The sequence below is a fragment of the Salmo salar genome, chromosome 07, assembly GCF_965601325.2.
Source record: "Salmo salar chromosome 07, fSalSal1, whole genome shotgun sequence".
NCBI classification, from domain to species: Eukaryota; Metazoa; Chordata; class Actinopteri; order Salmoniformes; family Salmonidae; genus Salmo; species Salmo salar.
The window spans coordinates 53,266,950-53,285,067 of record NC_138297.1 but is presented as its reverse complement, the minus strand read 5'-3'; the positions used below and the strand labels follow the sequence as shown (position 1 = coordinate 53,285,067).

Genomic DNA, 18,118 nt, shown 5'->3' with positions numbered 1-18,118 from the left:
ATTTTATTTCCGTAGCAAACGTCACCTGGTGGCTGGTATGAGAAGAAACACCCTTCGTCGTCCGTGCAAGAAACACAAAATCACCAATCGAGAGTTCCATCTCGCTAATTTATCCACACATCTCACCTCGTCTCTTCTCTTATCATACCGGCCACTAACATTAGGTGCCACTGGCACCCAAGAAAACGGTTTGAACGTAATGTTTACTTTATTTTATTATACAAGGTTGGGTATGTTACTTTCTAAATGCAATCCGTTACAGTTACCTGTCCAAAATTGTAATTAGTAACGTAACTTTTGAATTTCCCAAACTCAGTAATGTATGATTACATTGTTACTTTTAGACTACTTTCCCGTAAGAGGCAAAAATGTATGTTATCAATTGAACCACATCTATTGCAGGATAAATCAATGTTAAAGTTGACATAGTTGGCCATATATGGATGTTAAATTTTACTTTATGGGTTGGTTATGTAGGCTTCTTCTAACCCATTGCTTTCTACTACATATAATAATACAATTAAATTATATCTTTACATTAAAAACCAAAGTCTATCAGAATTCCAGTCATTCCAATAAATGTTATACCCCTTGGTCTTCAAGAATAGGACTTGGAAATATGGAAGTATAGATTAGCCAAATTGTTTTACCTGAGCATAACCCCAAAACTACGGACTTATTAGCCAGCCCTACTCTGTTGTTTATGATTTTGTTGTCATGGAGGACTGATTCTGCTCATTAATTTGAGTTGAGAAAAAAATGCTGCGCTCATGGAATGGCATGCTTTGAGCACTACTGAAAAGTGCTATTTACATGTGAAAAAGGAATGCCATATGCTGCATTTGCTATAGGCCTATTGTTTAACTTTTTGTTGGTGGCTCTTTGATATCTTGATAATATGCAGCTGTTTAAAGGGAAAAAGCTGAGGGATGGGCCTGGAGAAATGTAACCACTCTCAGATTAATAGACAGATCTATGGATGCATGGACTGACCATCCATGATATCAAAATTATTGTTTTAACCATGTTATGAGGCTATAGAGTGTTTGTTTACATTTACAATGTTTACAAACATTGAAGAAAAACAAGCTTATATTTTGGATTGTGACAGTTGAACTGCACTGTTGGTTAAGGCCTTTTACTGTAAGTAGGCATTTCACGGTAAGGTCTACACATGTTGTATTTGGCACGTGACAAAAGTTTGATTTGATTTGAACTAACCTCATGAGGCATTTATTTCTAAGTTATATTCTTCAAGAATCAATGAATAATGATATATAATTTATAAGTCCAAAAATGGATGTATCAACTACAGATTGCCCCTTTAAGTCTATCAAAAGTGTGCAAGTTTGAACATGTGTCAATTTTTTTATCAGCATGAACTATATTGCGCAATAAAAGCCCCACTTTTCTTCCATAGGCTGGGATAAGCACTGTGCAGCTGTTGCAAGAGTGCATTTTTCACTGGCTGTCCACTGGTTTTCAGATAAAACTATACTAAATATATTCACGTCACCAAATAATGTATTAAAATGCACTGTTTTACAATGAAGGTCTACAGTACCCTCAACATCACTCTGTAGGATAGCACCATGGTGTAGTCAGAGGAAAGCTAGCTTCAGTCCTCCATTGAGTACATCGACTTCAATACAAAACCTAGGAGGCTCATAATTATCACCCCCTTCCATAGACTTACACAGTAATTATGACAACTTCTGGAGGACGTCCTCCAACCTATCAGAGCTCTTGCAGCATGGACTGACATGTTGTCCACCCAATCAAAGGATCAGAGTACTGAAGGCATACGCTACAACTAGCTAGCACTGCAGTGCATAACATGTGTTGAGTATTTGACTCAAAGAGAGAGAAACGTAAGGACAGACGCTGGAGATGAGAAGCAGGCACAGGGAGTGAACATTTAATGAAACACGGACATGAAACAGAACACGGACAGCGTCTGGACAGGGGAAACGTAAACAACAATAATTCTGACACGGGGAACCAACGGAGGAACAGACAGATATAGATGGGGCAATCAACAAAGTGAAGGAGTCCATTTGAGTCCAGTGAGCATCGATGCGCGTAATGATGGTGACAGGTGTGCGTAATGAGGGGCAGCCTGGCGCGAGGGAGAGCGGAGGGAGAGCGGGAGCAGGCTTGACAATACAATAGTTGAACAGTTTTGAGCAAATTCATTTCTTCAAAAATGAAGGTGAAGCAAAGAGAGGGAGAGCGCTATATATATTTTTTTTAATTCTCACTTACTAAGCTAGCAAATGCAGCTAGCTAGTTTAGCCTACTCAAACACCTGGCTCAAACAGAGGGATGCAATGTTAGCTAGCTGGCTATAACTATCCAACACAACACTGGAACTCTTCCAAGTCAAGGTAAGCTTTTGGTTTTACTAATTTATTGACACCGGGGCCCACCGGTGTAACTGCTAAACTGCTTACTGACAATACACTGTACTGCATGATTGAGGCAGGTTTACTAACACGTTAGTTCTATTAGCTATGTTGATTAGTACGTTACTTTAGCTAATATGGTGACAACGATGTAGGCTGTGTAGTGGTTATGATATGGTTTGGAAAGTGTTTTTAGTCCACAAGCGAAGGGAAAAGGTGAGAGGAGGAGAGCACGTAGATGCGAGAAGGAATACAATGTGACTGCTATGAAAGTAAACTGTGTTTACGTGTAATCAGGGGTGTATTCATTCGCACATTCTGTTGAAAAACATTTCTTAAATGGAAGCAAATGGAACGAAACGGGGACGAATATATCTGAATTTGTCCAATAGAAACTCTCGTTTGCAACTGTTGGACTAACGATTACACCCTAGATCAGCTAGAGGCAGGCAAGAGTGTGCAAGGCGGTATTGAATGTGCCATTGTTTGTCCAAGTGTCACTATCTGTCACCTCAACATTTTATCTCGACCTGTGTGCACCTACGTTGTAAACTTTCATTCATAGGCTGAGTTGTAGCAACCTCATGATGGGTATAGTAAAGGGAAAATTTGAGTATCATGTAGTAGCCTAAACCTATCGATGTTACATTGAACTGGGTGAATGGAATATGAATGACAGTCATCCAATATGCTGCAATAGAAATAAGGCCATGAACATGAAAAAAAAAAATGGTTCTCCCTCGTCTTAAATGGCACTGACCACTACTGGTGCGCAACTTGATTAGGGCTTCCACCAATGGTGATCAGAATGACAGAGTGATCAGAATCACATTTAAATTATGGCAATTCATCTTAACAGAACATGCAAATCGAGGATGAAATGACGTGTGTCCTTACCGCACACTTATTAGGCGTCCACGTCCAGCTTATACCTAATATATACATTTTACGGACACAGTATATTTTACAATAGTTATATTTTGTTTGTTTTTAGTCCCATCCTTCACCTCCACTCAACCCCTCCCATGTATCTCTGAACACCCTCCAGTTTTGATTTCTATTTGATGTATATTTTTCAATTGTGCTGTGATGTTTCACAAAAGCTCTGAACCTTTCTATTCTCATAGATTCTACATATTGTAAATAAAAAAATAAACATGTTTGCTAATGTCGTGGAAATATTGAATCAAATATTTCTCAGATACCGGAGCTTGTGAATTCAAATAGACTTTATTACAAAAAGTAACAAAGTCGAGCAATTCCATGGAACAACTAAATTCTCTTGCCACAGACCTCAGGCCTTATAGGTTTCCACCTTCAGATAACACACATGGTCACTCCCCTGTATGTAGATGATTAACACCCCTTGGCCTCTCGCCACCATTATCGTTCTGTCTCAATTCTTGCTTGTTTACAGATTCTATTGGTGGCGTATCCATAGCAACGATACAAAAAATAAGACACACATAATGCAGGTGTCTGTCCAATGATACTCATAGGACTACACAATGGCTCTCCCCAAGCCTGTAATGGCACAGAGATACATATACAAAACAACTACACGCCCTAAAGCCAGTCACAGGACCAGGCAACGACTTCCCTCAGGCCTACATACATAATGCAATTGCATGTCTCAATGCTAGTCACTGGACCAGGTAATGACTTCCCTCAGGCCTATAACAGCACAGGCATACATTTTCCTCTTACGTTCTGTTTTTACATGTCTAATGGTTAATTCTATGTTGATCCAGCTCTGTTCATTTACCTGAGCTCAGCCTTTATTCTGCTTGCACATGTCTCCAGTATCAACATTTCCAAGCAAACAAAAACAGGGAGAAGTAGAATCTGTAGACATGCTGAGATAAAAGAACATACTCTTTGCCACAATTCAGCCAGCCTTCATAAGACCACAACATATGCAAATATGTCCCATTTTGTGCTTTACACCTCCAGCAGAATAATACAATTTCTGAGTGCATGATATTCAGTTTCACTGGCATATAGTACATTCTATGGATGGTCTTAAACTGCAGTTATTTATGTCTGAGATTATATGAACATGACTGGGCATTCCAACATAAACTCAGCAAAAAGAAACGCCCCTTTTTCAGGACCCTGTCTCTCAAAGATAATTCATAAAATTCAAAATAACTTCACAGATCTTCATTGTAAAGGGTTTAAACATGGTTTCCCATGCTTGTTCAATGAACCATAAACTATTAATGAACATGCACTGTGGAACGGTCGTTAAGACACTAACTGCTTACAGACGGTAGGCAATGAAGGTCACAGTTATGAAAACTTAAGGACACTAAAGAGGCCTTTCTACTGACTCTGAAAAACACCAAAAGAAAGATGCCCAGGGTCATTGCTCATCTGCGTGAAAATGCCTTAGGCATGCTGCAAAGAGGCATGAGGACTGCAGATGTGGCCAGGGCAATAAATTGCAATGTCTGTACTGTGAGACGCCTATGACAGCGCTACAGGGGGACAGGATGGACAGCTGATCGTCCTCGCAGTGGCAGACCACGTGTAACACCTGCACAGAATTGGTACATCCAAACATCACACCTGCGGGACAGGTACAGGATGGCAACAACAACTGCCCGAGTTACACCAGGAACGCACAATCCCTCCATCAGTGCTCAGACTGTCCGCAATAGGCTGAGAGAGGCTGGACTGAGGGCTTGTAGGCCTGTTGTAAGGCAGGTCCTCACCAGACATCACCGGCAACAATGTCGCCTATGGGCACAAACCCACCGTCGCTGGACCAGACAGGACTGGCAAAAAGTGCTCTTCACTGATGAGTCGCGGTTTCGTCTCACCAGGGGTGATAGTCGGATTCGCGTTTATTGTTGAAGGAATGAGCGTTATACTGAGTCCTGTACTCTGGACCGGGATCGATTTGAAGGTAGAGGGTCTGTCATGGTCTGGGCGGTGTGTCACAGCATCATCGGACTGAGCTTGTTGTCATTGCAGGCAATCTCAACGCTGTGCGTTACAGGGAAGACATCCTCCTCCCTCATGTGGTACCCTTCCTGCAGGCTCATCCTGACATGACCCTCCAGCATGACAATGCCACCAGCCATACTGCTCGTTCTGTGCGGGATTTCCTGCAAGACAGGAAGGTCAGCGTTCTGCTATGGCCAGCGAAGAGCCCGGATCTCAATCCCATTGAGCACATCTGGGATCTATTGGATCGTAGTGTGAGGGCTAGGGCCATTCCCCCCAGAAATGTCTGGGAACTTGCAGGTGCCTTGGTGGAAGAGTGGGGTAACATCTCACAGAAATAACTGGCAAATCTGGTGCAGTCCATGAGGAGGAGATGCACTACAGTACTTAATTCAGCTGGTGGCCACACAGATACTGACTGTTAATTTTGATTTTGACCCCCCCCCCCCCCCCCCCTTTGTTTAGGGACACATTATTCAATTTTTGGTAGTCACATGTCTGTGGAACTTGTTCAGTTTATGTCTCAGTTGAATCTTGTTATGTTCATACAAATATTTACACGTTAAGGTTGCTGAAAATAAACGCAGTTGAATAGTGAGAGGAGATTTATTTTTTTGCTGAGTTTATCTGTATCCATTCATCATCATCAATAGCGTCTCCCCCACGTTTTAGTTTTACATGTTTTGTGTCATCGGGAAAAGCCTCTATCAACCCTTGATACAGTTTGGAAATCAACTTTGGAGGTTTGTCAGACTGCCTTAAAATAGCATCTGGCTTGTCCAATGTTTGCTGGATAGAGAGTATAAAGTCTTGAATCTGCAAAAATTCACCTTACCTTCGTCACAGACTGGTCTTCCATGGCTGCCTGACCCTGCTGACACCCCTGTCACCATCTGATCCTCCTAAAATGAGGCAGGACAAAGAATTACCTTTGTTTACATTTATACATTATATTATCCAAGAATAGAATCAATAGTTCAATAATTGAAATTACCATTATTCCCAGATCGTAGCTTTAAACTTAAGCTGCTGTCCTGTAGCTACTGTAGATCTACCCAGCAATTCAAGATGCAACTTTGTGTCAGTCACTGAATATACTGCAAGATTCACCTGAGCTCCATAGACTGGTCTTCCCTGGCTGTCTTACCCTTCTGGGACCCCTGTCACCATCTGATCCTGTTAAGACATGATGTGCATAGTGTTGTGCACTAGAGGGCTGCATTCATGCGGGTTGCCTGTTGTACCCGCAGTCTGTATTTTTCAAACTGCAGGCGGGAGTGGGCGGTCAGATAGACAACTTTGGGATGAAAATATTTTTGTTGTCCTGCAGATTATTTTGAAAGGGTCCTTGATGGGGTTCACCTTGGGGTCATGATAGGGGCTGTACAAAATGATTGATGTATTATAATAATTGATTATGCTTATGTTGTATTAATAGAAGGGGAAGGGCAATAAGACCCCTCCCCCACTACATTTATAGGATCCTGAACTACAGATTAGCTATATATATATATATGTATATATATATATATATATATATATATATATATATATTATAATGTTTAATATTGTCCCACAGTTATTTTCTAGTCTCTGCTTCTTATAAGAAATGGTCTGAGAGATGTGTGAGTTATTGCAGTCAAAACAGGATGTCTGTGAGAAAGCGCCTCAAGGCTAAAAGAGATTCATAGACACAGAATCCTGCAGGGGAGTGAAAGAGATAAGAGACTAGTCAGACATACCACTATAAATCAACTTGGGGAGTGGACAATTACTGCTGAGCCTTTAGATAACACTGGAACTATTGTTTGTATAGCTGTGTGTCTCATGAGTAAAGGGTGTTGATGTGGGCAGTTACATCACTAGGGGTTGACTGCAAGCGTAATAAAGCAACTTGGACCCTTTCCTATTTTGCAGAACTTACTCGGAAACATGCGTGCTATGTTTCCGTTGTCAACTTCTGTCGGCAATTGCATGAATAAAGGTTTTTGATTGATTTACTTGATTGCTGATTATACCAATTAGCAAATGATTGACAAGGAAGAAGGAACCTACCCCAACATCCTCTTTCTGCGTTAGCCTACCTACTGTATTGTATTAAAAGCACATATCTTTCACATTATTCACACACTCAGAATTCGCTGCTTCAACTTCAGTAGCCTACCTCTCCTAGTTGGGCGTGAGTGTTCAAGTGCGCCTAGTACGTGTGGTCTCATTGAAATAGAGTTAAGCTGCCTACATGGGCAGAGAATCACGTGGCAGTTAATTTGAATATGAAACTAAGTTAAATATGATTAGACTGTAGTTTACTACAGTGTCTGTAAATGAATATTGATAATGAAAAGAAGTGGAGGGTGCTCAGCCAACATGAGTCGGAAGTGCAATCAAAAAATGTGATCTTGATCGAAAAGGCAAAATGCGCACTTAGGTCAGGCTACTATGGTGAGTGTGCATTGCGCCTTTTCATTTTGAAAGAGTATGGATTACCCATGTATTATAGGCCTATGCAAAGCGTAGCAAGTGTCGCTGTCATCATTCTTGCTGCCTCCAGTTCAGTAGCCATACCTGCGAGATCAGGTGCACGTGTGGTCTCAATTAAATAGAGTAGGCTATAGCTTATGTATACATGGACCAAGAAGCACGGGACAGTTATCTTCCCAAGGAAAGGTACTTCCTGAATAGGCCTATGATTAGGCTATAGTTTACTACATTGTCTAGAAATTGGTCTAAATATTGATCACCCATATTTCTCAGTTTGAAACTCTTCCCACTCCTAAAAATGTAGGCTATAAAAATATCTCAAGTGAAAGTGCAAGTCTCTCCAACTCTGCTCTCTTCAAACTACATCTATTATATTGGCTGATATAGCCCAGTAATGTAAGTAAGGGCCATGTGAGAATTTCTGGTCATTTAACCTATTTATTAAGTTATTTCTGGCATTTTATATTACCTATAGGGCAATATGTGCGGGTGGGAGCGGGATGAAGAAATCAGTCCTGTGCAGACCTCTACTGTGCACCATGACAGTGAAGCCTGTAAAGTTAAGGCTGTTTATTACTGTGTCAGTGTGAAAAGTGGTGAATTAGCTAGGGAAACTGACAGATCAATGGCGTTACATTGATTTTCTGACGTATTTTTAGTGCAATCTTCAATCGTTTGGCCGATGGTTTCATCTTTTGATTAAGGACTAGTTTGTTTGAGGCAAAAATAATAGCTAATGTAAACCAACTTCTGGCCAGTTGTCTCTCTAAAAGGTACATCAACTGGCGAAAGCTTGCCAAGTTCATTTACTTCTGAAACGTGACAAGGCTACAAAACATGTCTATACAAACAACTGCCGTTAGATAGCGATATGAGGTGGCTATTATTACCATCTGACAGATAACTAGAGGCTAGAGCTGAACTGTGGTAGCTACTCACTAGCGTAGCTTATTCATTCACCTCAGTCGAGAGGGGTTGAAACATTAGCTAACGTTACATGTCATCTCAGCGCTGCAAATAAACACTAGTTTCGTTTTTTTTTAATGTTAAGTTAAACAGCAGTTATCTTGCCAGCTACATCAGTCAACTAAAGAGTAACCAATTTCTGTTCCTTTTACAACTCAGTGAAAGAGCACAGTGTGTACACTGAACTATGCTCAACTCTCCCGTGCTAGTCCAGCCAGCCTTCCAGAAGCTTTGCCTTCACACAGCCTGTCAGCCCACTCTGTGGTGTCTGTGTGGTCCTAAACCCATTTGGATAAACACTCCAAACAGCCTACCCGGCCGCTCGGAGGCGTCTGCATGGTCCTAAAGCACACCGTGGCCTTGTTTGTGTCACATTCCAATGCTAAAACTGGGGGGGCAAAATATCTAATTTCAGAATGTGGGGACGTGTGACTCCCATTCCCAGTGAAAGTTGCTCCCCTGCTAATAACAACTCAATCACTGTTCCCAAAGAAATACCATGGCTGACTGCATATAGTGTAGAGGCCTGCGCTATAGGCTATATCTGATACGTTTCCTCTTTCTTTGCATTGGAAAAACACATTTCATGCAATACTGCACTTGATATGGAGACATTAGCAGAATCTCAACTAAAAGACAGATTAGAGTATTTTCATTGTCTTCTCTTTACAGCAATAGCCATTTGCTTTCCATATGTTTTCTCACAATTTAATTTTGAAATATTGCAATATGCCTGGCTAGGCCTCTACCTTTCACTGACAGTCACAACTCAAAAATAATTTATTTGTTATTTGGAGCGATTTAAAACAATCCACAATTTATTTTTAAGGCTAGGGGCAGGTAATGATCCTCTGTGGCCAAATCATGCTTTAGTAGCCTATTTTGAATGATTTTTTAAATTCTGTATAGACAGGAGTACGCTATATCATTTTGACAATTTACTTCAATTTACTTAGGGAAAGCTGCTTCCCATAGCCTTATGCCTTAAGTGCAGGACCTGTCTTTTTCCGAGTCTGTCCATTATACCAGTGGTTCCCAAACTGTGGGGCAAGGGGTCGGCAGGGGTGGCGCGGGGGTCCCCCCCTCCCACATTTTTTTATACTTTTGTCTTTATAAAATTATTCCCTCATTCAATGAATCAGGGATCAAATGGATAAGGTTGGCTACCTAAAAAGCAAGGTATCTAACTATACATATTTATATACTGCTCAAAAAAATAAAGGGAACACTTAAACAACACATCCTAGATCTGAATGAAAGAAATAATCTTATTAAATACTTTTTTCTTTACATAGTTGAATGTGCTGACAACAAAATCACACAAAAATAATCAATGGAAATCCAATTTATCAACCCATGGAGGTCTGGATTTGGAGTCACACTCAAAATTAAAGTGGAAAACCACACAACAGGCTGATCCAACTTTGATGTAATGTCCTTAAAACAAGTCAAAATGAGGCTCAGTAGTGTGTGTGGCCTCCACGTGCCTGTATGACCTCCCTACAACGCCTGGGCATGCTCCTGATGAGGTGGCGGATGGTCTTCTGAGGGATCTCCTCCCAGACCTGGACTAAAGCATCCGCCAACTCCTGGACAGTCTGTGGTGCAACGTGGCGTTGGTGGATGGAGTGAGACATGATGTCCCAGATGTGCTCAATTGGATTCAGGTCTGGGGAACGGGCGGGCCAGTCCATAGCATCAATGCCTTCCTCTTGCAGGAACTGATGACACACTCCAGCCACATGAGGTCTAGCATTGTCTTGCATTAGGAGGAACCCAGGGCCAACCGCACCAGCATATGGTCTCACAAGGGGTCTGAGGATCTCATCTCGGTACCTAATGGCAGTCAGGCTACCTCTGGCGAGCACATGGAGGGCTGTGCGGCCCCCCAAAGAAATGCCACCCCACACCATGACTGACCCACCGCCAAACCGGTCATGCTGGAGGATGTTGCAGGCAGCAGAACGTTCTCCACGGCGTCTCCAGACTCTGTCACGTCTGTCACATGCTCAGTGTGAACCTGCTTTCATCTGTGAAGAGCACAGGGCGCCAGTGGCGAATTTGCCAATCTTGGTGTTCTCTGGCAAATGCCAAACGTCCTGCACGGTGTTGGGCTGTAAGCACAACCCCCACCTGTGGACGTCGGGCCCTCATACCACCCTCATGGAGTCTGTTTCTGACCGTTTGAGCAGACACATGCACATTTGTGGCCTGCTGGAGGTCATTTTGCAGGGCTCTGGCAGTGCTTCTCCTGCTCCTCCTTGCACAAAGGCGGAGGTAGCGGTCCTGCTGCTAGGTTGTTGCCCTCCTACGGCCTCCTCCACGTCTCCTGAAGTACTGGCCTGTCTCCTGGTAGCGCCTCCATGCTCTGGACACTACGCTGACAGACACAGCAAACCTTCTTGCCACAGCTCGCATTGTTGTGCCATCCTGGATGAGCTGCACTACCTGAGCCACTTGTGTGGGTTGTAGACTCCGTCTCATGCTACCACTAGAGTGAAAGCACCGCCAGCATTCAAAAGTGACCAAAACATCAGCCAGGAAGCATAGGAACTGAGAAGTGGTCTGTGGTCACCACCTGCAGAACCACTCCTTTATTGGGGGTGTCTTGCTAATTGCCTATAATTTCCACCTGTTGTCTATTCCATTTGCACAACAGCATGTGAAATTTATTGTCAATCAGTGTTGCTTCCGAAGTGGACAGTTTGATTTCACAGAAGTGTGATTGACTTGGAGTTACATTGTGTTGTTTAAGTGTTCCCTTTATTTTTTTGAGCAGTGTATATAAGGCTCAAATATTAATGTTTTGAGGGAGATCTATGCACTGCAAATTATTTGCCAATCAGGCTATTCTTAGAATATTTTTTACGTTGTTGCAATTACATGGCTACCGTTTAATAGAGGGAAATTCATTTTAATTTGGGAATCCCAGCTTTCCAATAGTGCAGATTTGTTTAAGCTCTACAGTGCCGGTGGAAAGGAACAATGAAACTTATGCATAGTTAGCTATAGTTAACTCGCAAGATAACTGCTACAAGTTATGTTTTGAATTGTTGATCTAGTTAGTCTGTCTGTTATTATTTTATACACCTGCTGCTGAAATGTTGCGCTCTCTCTCCTCGAGCAACGGCTCACTCGCACTGGCACACACAGCACCACAGACATGCACTGAAGGTCATTCTGTTAATGACTGATATGTATACTGAACACAAATAGAAACACAACATGTAAAGTGTTGGTCCCATGTTTCATGAGCTGAAATAAAAGATCCCTGACATTTTCCATACACACAAAAGCTTATTTCTCTCAGATTTTGTGCACAAATTTGTTCACATCCCTGTTAGTGAGCATTTCTCCTTTACCAATATAATCCATCCACCTGACAGGTGTGGTATGTCAAGAAGCTAATTAAACAGCATGCCCCCAGCACAAGGTGCACCTTGTGCTGGGGGAAATAAAAGGCTACTCTAAAATGTGCAGTTTTGTCACACAACACGTCACAGATGTCTCAAGTTTTGAGGAAGCGGGAATGTCCAACAGAGCTTTTGCCAGAGAATGTAATGCTAATTTCTCGACCAAAGTCATTTTAGAGAATTTGGCATTACGTCCAACTGGCCTCACAACCACAGACCACATGTAACCAAACCAGCCCAGGACCTCCACATCCGGCTTCTTCACCTGTGGGATCGTCTGAGACCAGCCACCTGGACAGATGATGAAACCGAGGTGTATTTCTGTCTGTAATAAAACCCTTTTGTGGGGAAAAACTCATTCTGATTGGCTGGGCCTGGCTCACAAGTGGGTGGGTTCCGGACAGCTCCGGCCTAAGACATGTACTGATAATACTGTATGTAGTAAAACCTTCAGGTTTCAAACAATTAAGTAGCAATATGTTTTCAAAATGCATACTTCCTCCAGCTCACTGCAAAGTGGTGTGTGACACCCTGATGAAGCCTGCCTTCTGTGCAAATGGGAAGCATGCTTCAATTACCAGTTGAGAAATACAAATATTTTCTCTTTTTATCATGGCCAATTACATCCAATTGGTAGTTACAGTCTTCTCCCATTTCTGCAGCACCCCTACAGACTCGGGAGAGGTGAAGGTCGAGAGCCATGTGTCCTCCGAAACACGACCCTGCCAAGCTGCACTGCTTCTTGACCCACTGCTTGCTTAACCCAGAAGCCAGCTGCACCAATATGTCTGAGGAAGCACAGTCCAGCTAGCAACTGAAGTCAGCTTACAGGCGCCTGGCCCGCCACAAAGAGTCGCTAGAGCACGATGGGACAAGGAACTACCAGCCGGCCAAACCCTCCCCTAACCCAGACGCTGGGCCAATTGTGCGCTGTCTCATGGGTCTCACAGTCACGGCTGGCTGTGACACAGACTGGGATCAAACCCGGGTCTGTAGTGATGCATTAAACCGCTGCGCCACTCGGGAGGCCCAAAAAATTATTAACACAGGATTGCATTTAGAATTGTTGCTCATTGATTGGGCTAATAAAAGAGCTATCTGACACATTTTCCACTAAAAGGCCCTGTATCTGTGTGCTGTGCATGTGACAAATAAGATACATAAGGAATATAATACACACATGCCAATTTAATTCCACAAAATTATGCTAATTAAGACATAGACCAATAAGCATGACTGCTCAAATGTATTTCCATCAACTGGTATTTCCATCAATGAATAGGCTAAAAAGCATTATTTCGCAATGGGATTTTTTTTCTTCTCCCGGACAATTGTCAGGTGGCAATTTTATTTAATCTGCAAAAAAATAATAATAAAAAACAGCTATTACAGGCTAACTGGAAACCCTGTCTAGCAGTGGTGCTTGGAGAATTGGGTATACTGTAATTTTGCCCCCCAAAAATCCAAAAAGGCTTGCCGGTGAAGGAAAGGCACCCTGTGTGAAAAACACTGTTTTCCTACAGTTGTTTTTCTTCTGTTTTACTATATTTTTTCAGGTTTTCACTCAAAATCACACTTTTTAATAGAGAAACAACTAAGTCCACAACAATGCTTAAAACACATCAGGAGACCATTTAGAGTATATTTGGTTATTGTAGTTTGGTCAGGACGTGGCAGAGGGTAGTTGATGTATGTATTATGGGGTTTGTCACTGGTCTATGTCTGTGTTTCTATGTCTAGTTGATTGGGGTTGGACTCTCAATTGAAGACAGGTGTGTTGAGTTGCCTTTGATTGGGAGTCCTATATAGTAGGGTGTGTTTGTCTTTGTTTTTCGTGGGTAGTTGTTTGAGAGCACTGCTTTTTGTTGAGCCTGCTTTCACTGTTTCATGTCGTTAGTTTGTTTATTGTTTTCTTCCGTGGTGTTTGCATTATTTGATAAATAAATATGTTGAGCACGAAACCCGCTGCGCTTTGGTCCTATTCTCTCTTCATCGCCAGTCGTGACAAGGGTGTAGTTGCCTTTTAATTGAATTGCTCACTGAGCAAGTGGCCATTTGGCTAGCCGTGTGTTTGTACTGTACAATGTAGGCCTACATGGCAGAGTTTACAAAACAAATGCCCTCATGATTTCATTCTGCCAGGTAACACTTTACCAAGGTTTTTTTGGTGAAGCCTATAGAAATGTTCATTCAAACAGCGCTTGATGACTGAACTGTGCATTACAAAGATTCAACCAAGATTTCAGACCAAACTCTTAGTTCCTGGTAGATAAAAGTTTAAACATCTTTCCTACAATACCAGCTACTGATGTCGTTCAATTCTGTGAGCTGCTCCAATGCGACAACCAAGTGAGTGTGATTGCTGCCTGATATTCTGCAGAAATGAGCTATGTGTGTGCTGCGCATGTGAATATATTTCACATGCTTTGTGATTATGTAGGCTACTTTGTGCATGTCGCTATTGTACTACATAATTGATATGGCGTATAGCTTGGATATGCATCAGTGGGGATTAAGAAGTAATACGCAATGCCCACTGAAAGAAAGTGGGTATAACCTGCGTATAGCTCCCACTACACCACTGCTACCTAGTATACACTAGCTAGCTAGTACACACTACTAGCTAGTATACCTAGTACACACTAGCTAGCTAGTAAACCTAGTACACACTAGTTCGCTAATGCACACTAGCTCGCTAATACACACTAGCTTGCTAATACATGCGCCAGACTAATACATGCGCCATCCTCTCTGGCAGCATTCAACCAGTCTGAGCCCGTATACCTCACAGCGTCTCTGTCCTGAGAAGGTATGTGCTGGAGCCAGACCCTACTGAAAGATACTGGAGTAATTTGTAATGAGAGAATTATCATTTTACCAATTAAAAATCTTTCACTGTCATGTAAAAGTTATAATTTGTCTGACATGCCTCTGATTACAATTAGCTTGCTTACAGGTTGTTTTGGATTGGGCAATTCATATCAACACAATGTGTCACCACACACACTCAAATCGCTTTCTGGCTCGCTCGCACACACACACCTATATGGGAGCAACTGATTCTGCAACACCAGGGAAATTAATTCGGACTATTACTATCACATTCTGCCTTCACAGGTATCCATGCTGTTCACATTCTGCCTTCACAGGTATAAATGTTGTGGTTGCCAACAAAAGCCCCCCTAATTTCTCTCTCAGTCACTAATTCATATTTACATGGTGAGGGTCAATGGTGAGCTCATGGTTCTCAGTCAAATTTAAACCATAATATCCCAGCACCAGGCTGTATGGTTTTACAGTTGTTAGCTTTGAGCTCTGGCTCGATAGTAAGGAGCAAACATGGCATCCCACATCTGCTTCAGCATCTGCAGCATCTGTGAGATCCAGGGGAAGGATGAGGGATGAGCTGTGGAGAAACCATATCCAAGATTCATCATAACATTTCTGCTCTTTGTGCTGATATCTAGTCGCTTATGTGTTTAAATACTGTAGGTAAGTTGGGTGCAATCAAAAGTTAGACAAACGCTGTATGCTAAGTGCTAGACTAGTATTAACTTAAGCAACCACATTATTTGGATGTTGACAGTTTCTTTCAATGATTGAATAATAGGCTTACAACGTTATTTATTTTGTACCTGGATCCATTCGGACAAAAAGCATGTAGAGAAGGACCGCAGACAGAAAGACTCTCCGAAGACAGAATAACCCACCACCGGCTACTGATAGTCCTCTGTTCAAAAGCCTAAGCAAGGCCTCAAGTTTCTGAATCACAGCACCTATAAAGCACAAACACACAGTCACACTGTCCGGTAGCATTAAAGTCAATACAAATGGTTAATGCAATTGTAAGTGAGATGCACCTTGAGGTGTGTTAAGTCCAGCAACCACCACCACAGGACTGGGGTTGGGATTAGGGCTTGGAGGTTGTTCTTGGCTGAGGTTCTCTTTATTCTCCACGATATGCAGTGCTGTTTGTTTCTGGTCCTCTGTGAATGCAATACCTCCCACCTCACCAAAAACCAACTCCCGTGCCTCTGTCATATGACCTAAAGGCACTAGAATATGTAGTAAATAAAGCTCTGCTACAGTCCCAAATCCTGCCAATCTCCCATTGGATGGGCAGCACAGCCAAACATTGCCTGCCTCCTGCATCATAGCTTGCTCACCCACTTTGGTGTAGAGGAGTATGCTACAAAAAAGAGGAACGTGGAGAAAAACATGACTGCAGGGTGAATTGGGGAAAATATTTACATGACAATTGAAAACATAAATCACAATGTGCAGTGTCTGCAGTGTATAAAACTGTTATAATGGAAGAAATGAGAGCCTGCAAATTAACCATGTTACATTTTCCTCACCACATCTGCATTATTTTTGCAGATATTTTCTCAGGGCACTCATAATGCTGCAGAATCCATGCCAGTACACCAGGCCACTGATTGAGTTCAGCCAATGCTTGAATCCCCACAATGCAGAGTGCAGCCTTCAGCTCCCCATACCTGAAAGTCAGATGGACAACGGTTTAGTCCAATAATGCAATGCAACAAGGACCATGTCATAAAAGCAGAGCAAATTCTAAGAACTAGTACCCACCTGCTGTCTGCTTGCTCCGCGTTTAAAAGGCTCACCAGACCTCTCTCACATGTGTCGAAAGCAGCTTGGAAATCCTTATGAACCATTAACTGCTCGGCAGCTGAGTCCAACAGTCCATGTGTCAGTGCAAAATTTGAACTCAGCAGGGGGCTTTGACCGACACATCCGAAACTGAGATTTTGAGCCATTGAGGTGGACGAGTTGCTCATCATTGTACTGTAGATAGCTAACGTTATGTCTATTTTAGTTGTTTGTACCGATAAATTGTAAGACGAATAACCAACTGTCAACCAAACATTAGTAATGTTTTTACCAATATGTTAAACGTGCCGTAAATTATGTGCTGGTGGTAAGTTTAATTGCAAAAAAACGGTGGTACCTGCCTTGTACAAATTTGTTTACATTCTGAGGCAATCTACATTCGCTTATTTGGCTTCCGCACTCGCCACCAATCATATTCGGAGATTACTCATGAACACAAGGCAGCCAATCACTTGCGTTCTTATTCATACGTAACCCTTCAGGTGCGCTCGATTTAGCTTTAGCTCGCCCGGCGTGCCGGATGAGTGGGGTTCCAGTTTATCGTTTGGGACCTCTTTTGACATCTCCCAAAAATATGCTTGCAATTCAAAGAAAATGAATGTTGCCAAGCAGATTTCTCTATGCAACATTAAAGTATTAATTAATTCATAAATATAACCATAGAATATGATAATTGATTTGTGGGATATCTGGAACAACAGAGCATTTGCAAATACATTTGCATCACTGTTTTTGTAAGATAAGGACAGAAAGTGATAGAACTATTTTGAGTTGTAGAACTCAAAATAACTCTATGCCATGAGCTGATTATACTGTGCAAAGTAAGGTTTGGGTGTTAAGGGACTTTCATTTACTCCATTTTCTGTTGAGAGACCGATTTAGAAGGTTCTAAATATTAGTCGTGATGTTTGATGTTGGACCTGCAGCAATTTGAAATACTTATTTTTCATAGCAGTAGGGATCTCTCCAAAACATCCTTACAATTTTCAGCTGAATAAACATGAAAATAAGACAAATCAATGCAATACTTTCCCTTTCTGTATAATTCAAGCCACATAATGTGATGGTGTAGAGTGGTGAAATGTCAGATAAGTTATTGTGAATATGATCCTTAGTTTCCCGGAAATGCCGACACCCATTGTCAAGACATGCAATTACAACTAAACATGTCAAATGAAAATAAAGCAGCTATAACGCCTTTGTTATCTGCTGTTAACAAGCGACAGATTAACTTAAATGGACAGCCACAGTCTCCCAAGCATTAAG

The 18,118-nt window shown here is 42.0% G+C and overlaps 1 protein-coding gene and 1 long non-coding RNA gene across 2 annotated transcripts; one reads left to right on the top strand and one right to left on the bottom strand.

The window, feature by feature from the left end:
• The first annotated feature begins 7,513 nt into the window (after positions 1–7,513).
• Positions 7,514–14,178, top strand: LOC145880043 (uncharacterized). Its single transcript, XR_014392942.1, has 2 exons — positions 7,514–7,799; positions 12,880–14,178. It is a non-coding gene; the product is annotated as an uncharacterized LOC145880043 (long non-coding RNA).
• Positions 13,549–17,250, bottom strand: pex26 (peroxisomal biogenesis factor 26). Its single transcript, XM_014208398.3, has 5 exons — positions 16,811–17,250; positions 16,576–16,716; positions 16,078–16,406; positions 15,853–15,993; positions 13,549–15,623 (listed from the first exon to the last, which is right to left on the bottom strand). The coding sequence occupies exons 1-5, from the start codon at positions 17,020–17,022 to the stop codon at positions 15,520–15,522; spliced, it is 927 nt and encodes a 308-aa protein (XP_014063873.1). The 5' UTR covers positions 17,023–17,250; the 3' UTR covers positions 13,549–15,519.
• Positions 17,251–18,118: the final 868 nt, after the last annotated feature.

Bases quoted from the DNA above. Each gene is read 5' to 3' on its own strand.
- pex26 (XM_014208398.3), bottom strand. From the start codon at position 17,022: ATGATGAGCAACTCGTCCACCTCAATGGCTCAAAATCTCAGTTTCGGA. The intron at 16,407-16,575 runs GTGAGGAAAATG...TCTTTTTTGTAG, and splicing joins GCAAAAATAATGCAGATGTG to CATACTCCTCTACACCAAAG. The intron at 15,994-16,077 runs GTGCATCTCACT...TGTGCTTTATAG, and splicing joins TGGACTTAACACACCTCAAG to GTGCTGTGATTCAGAAACTT.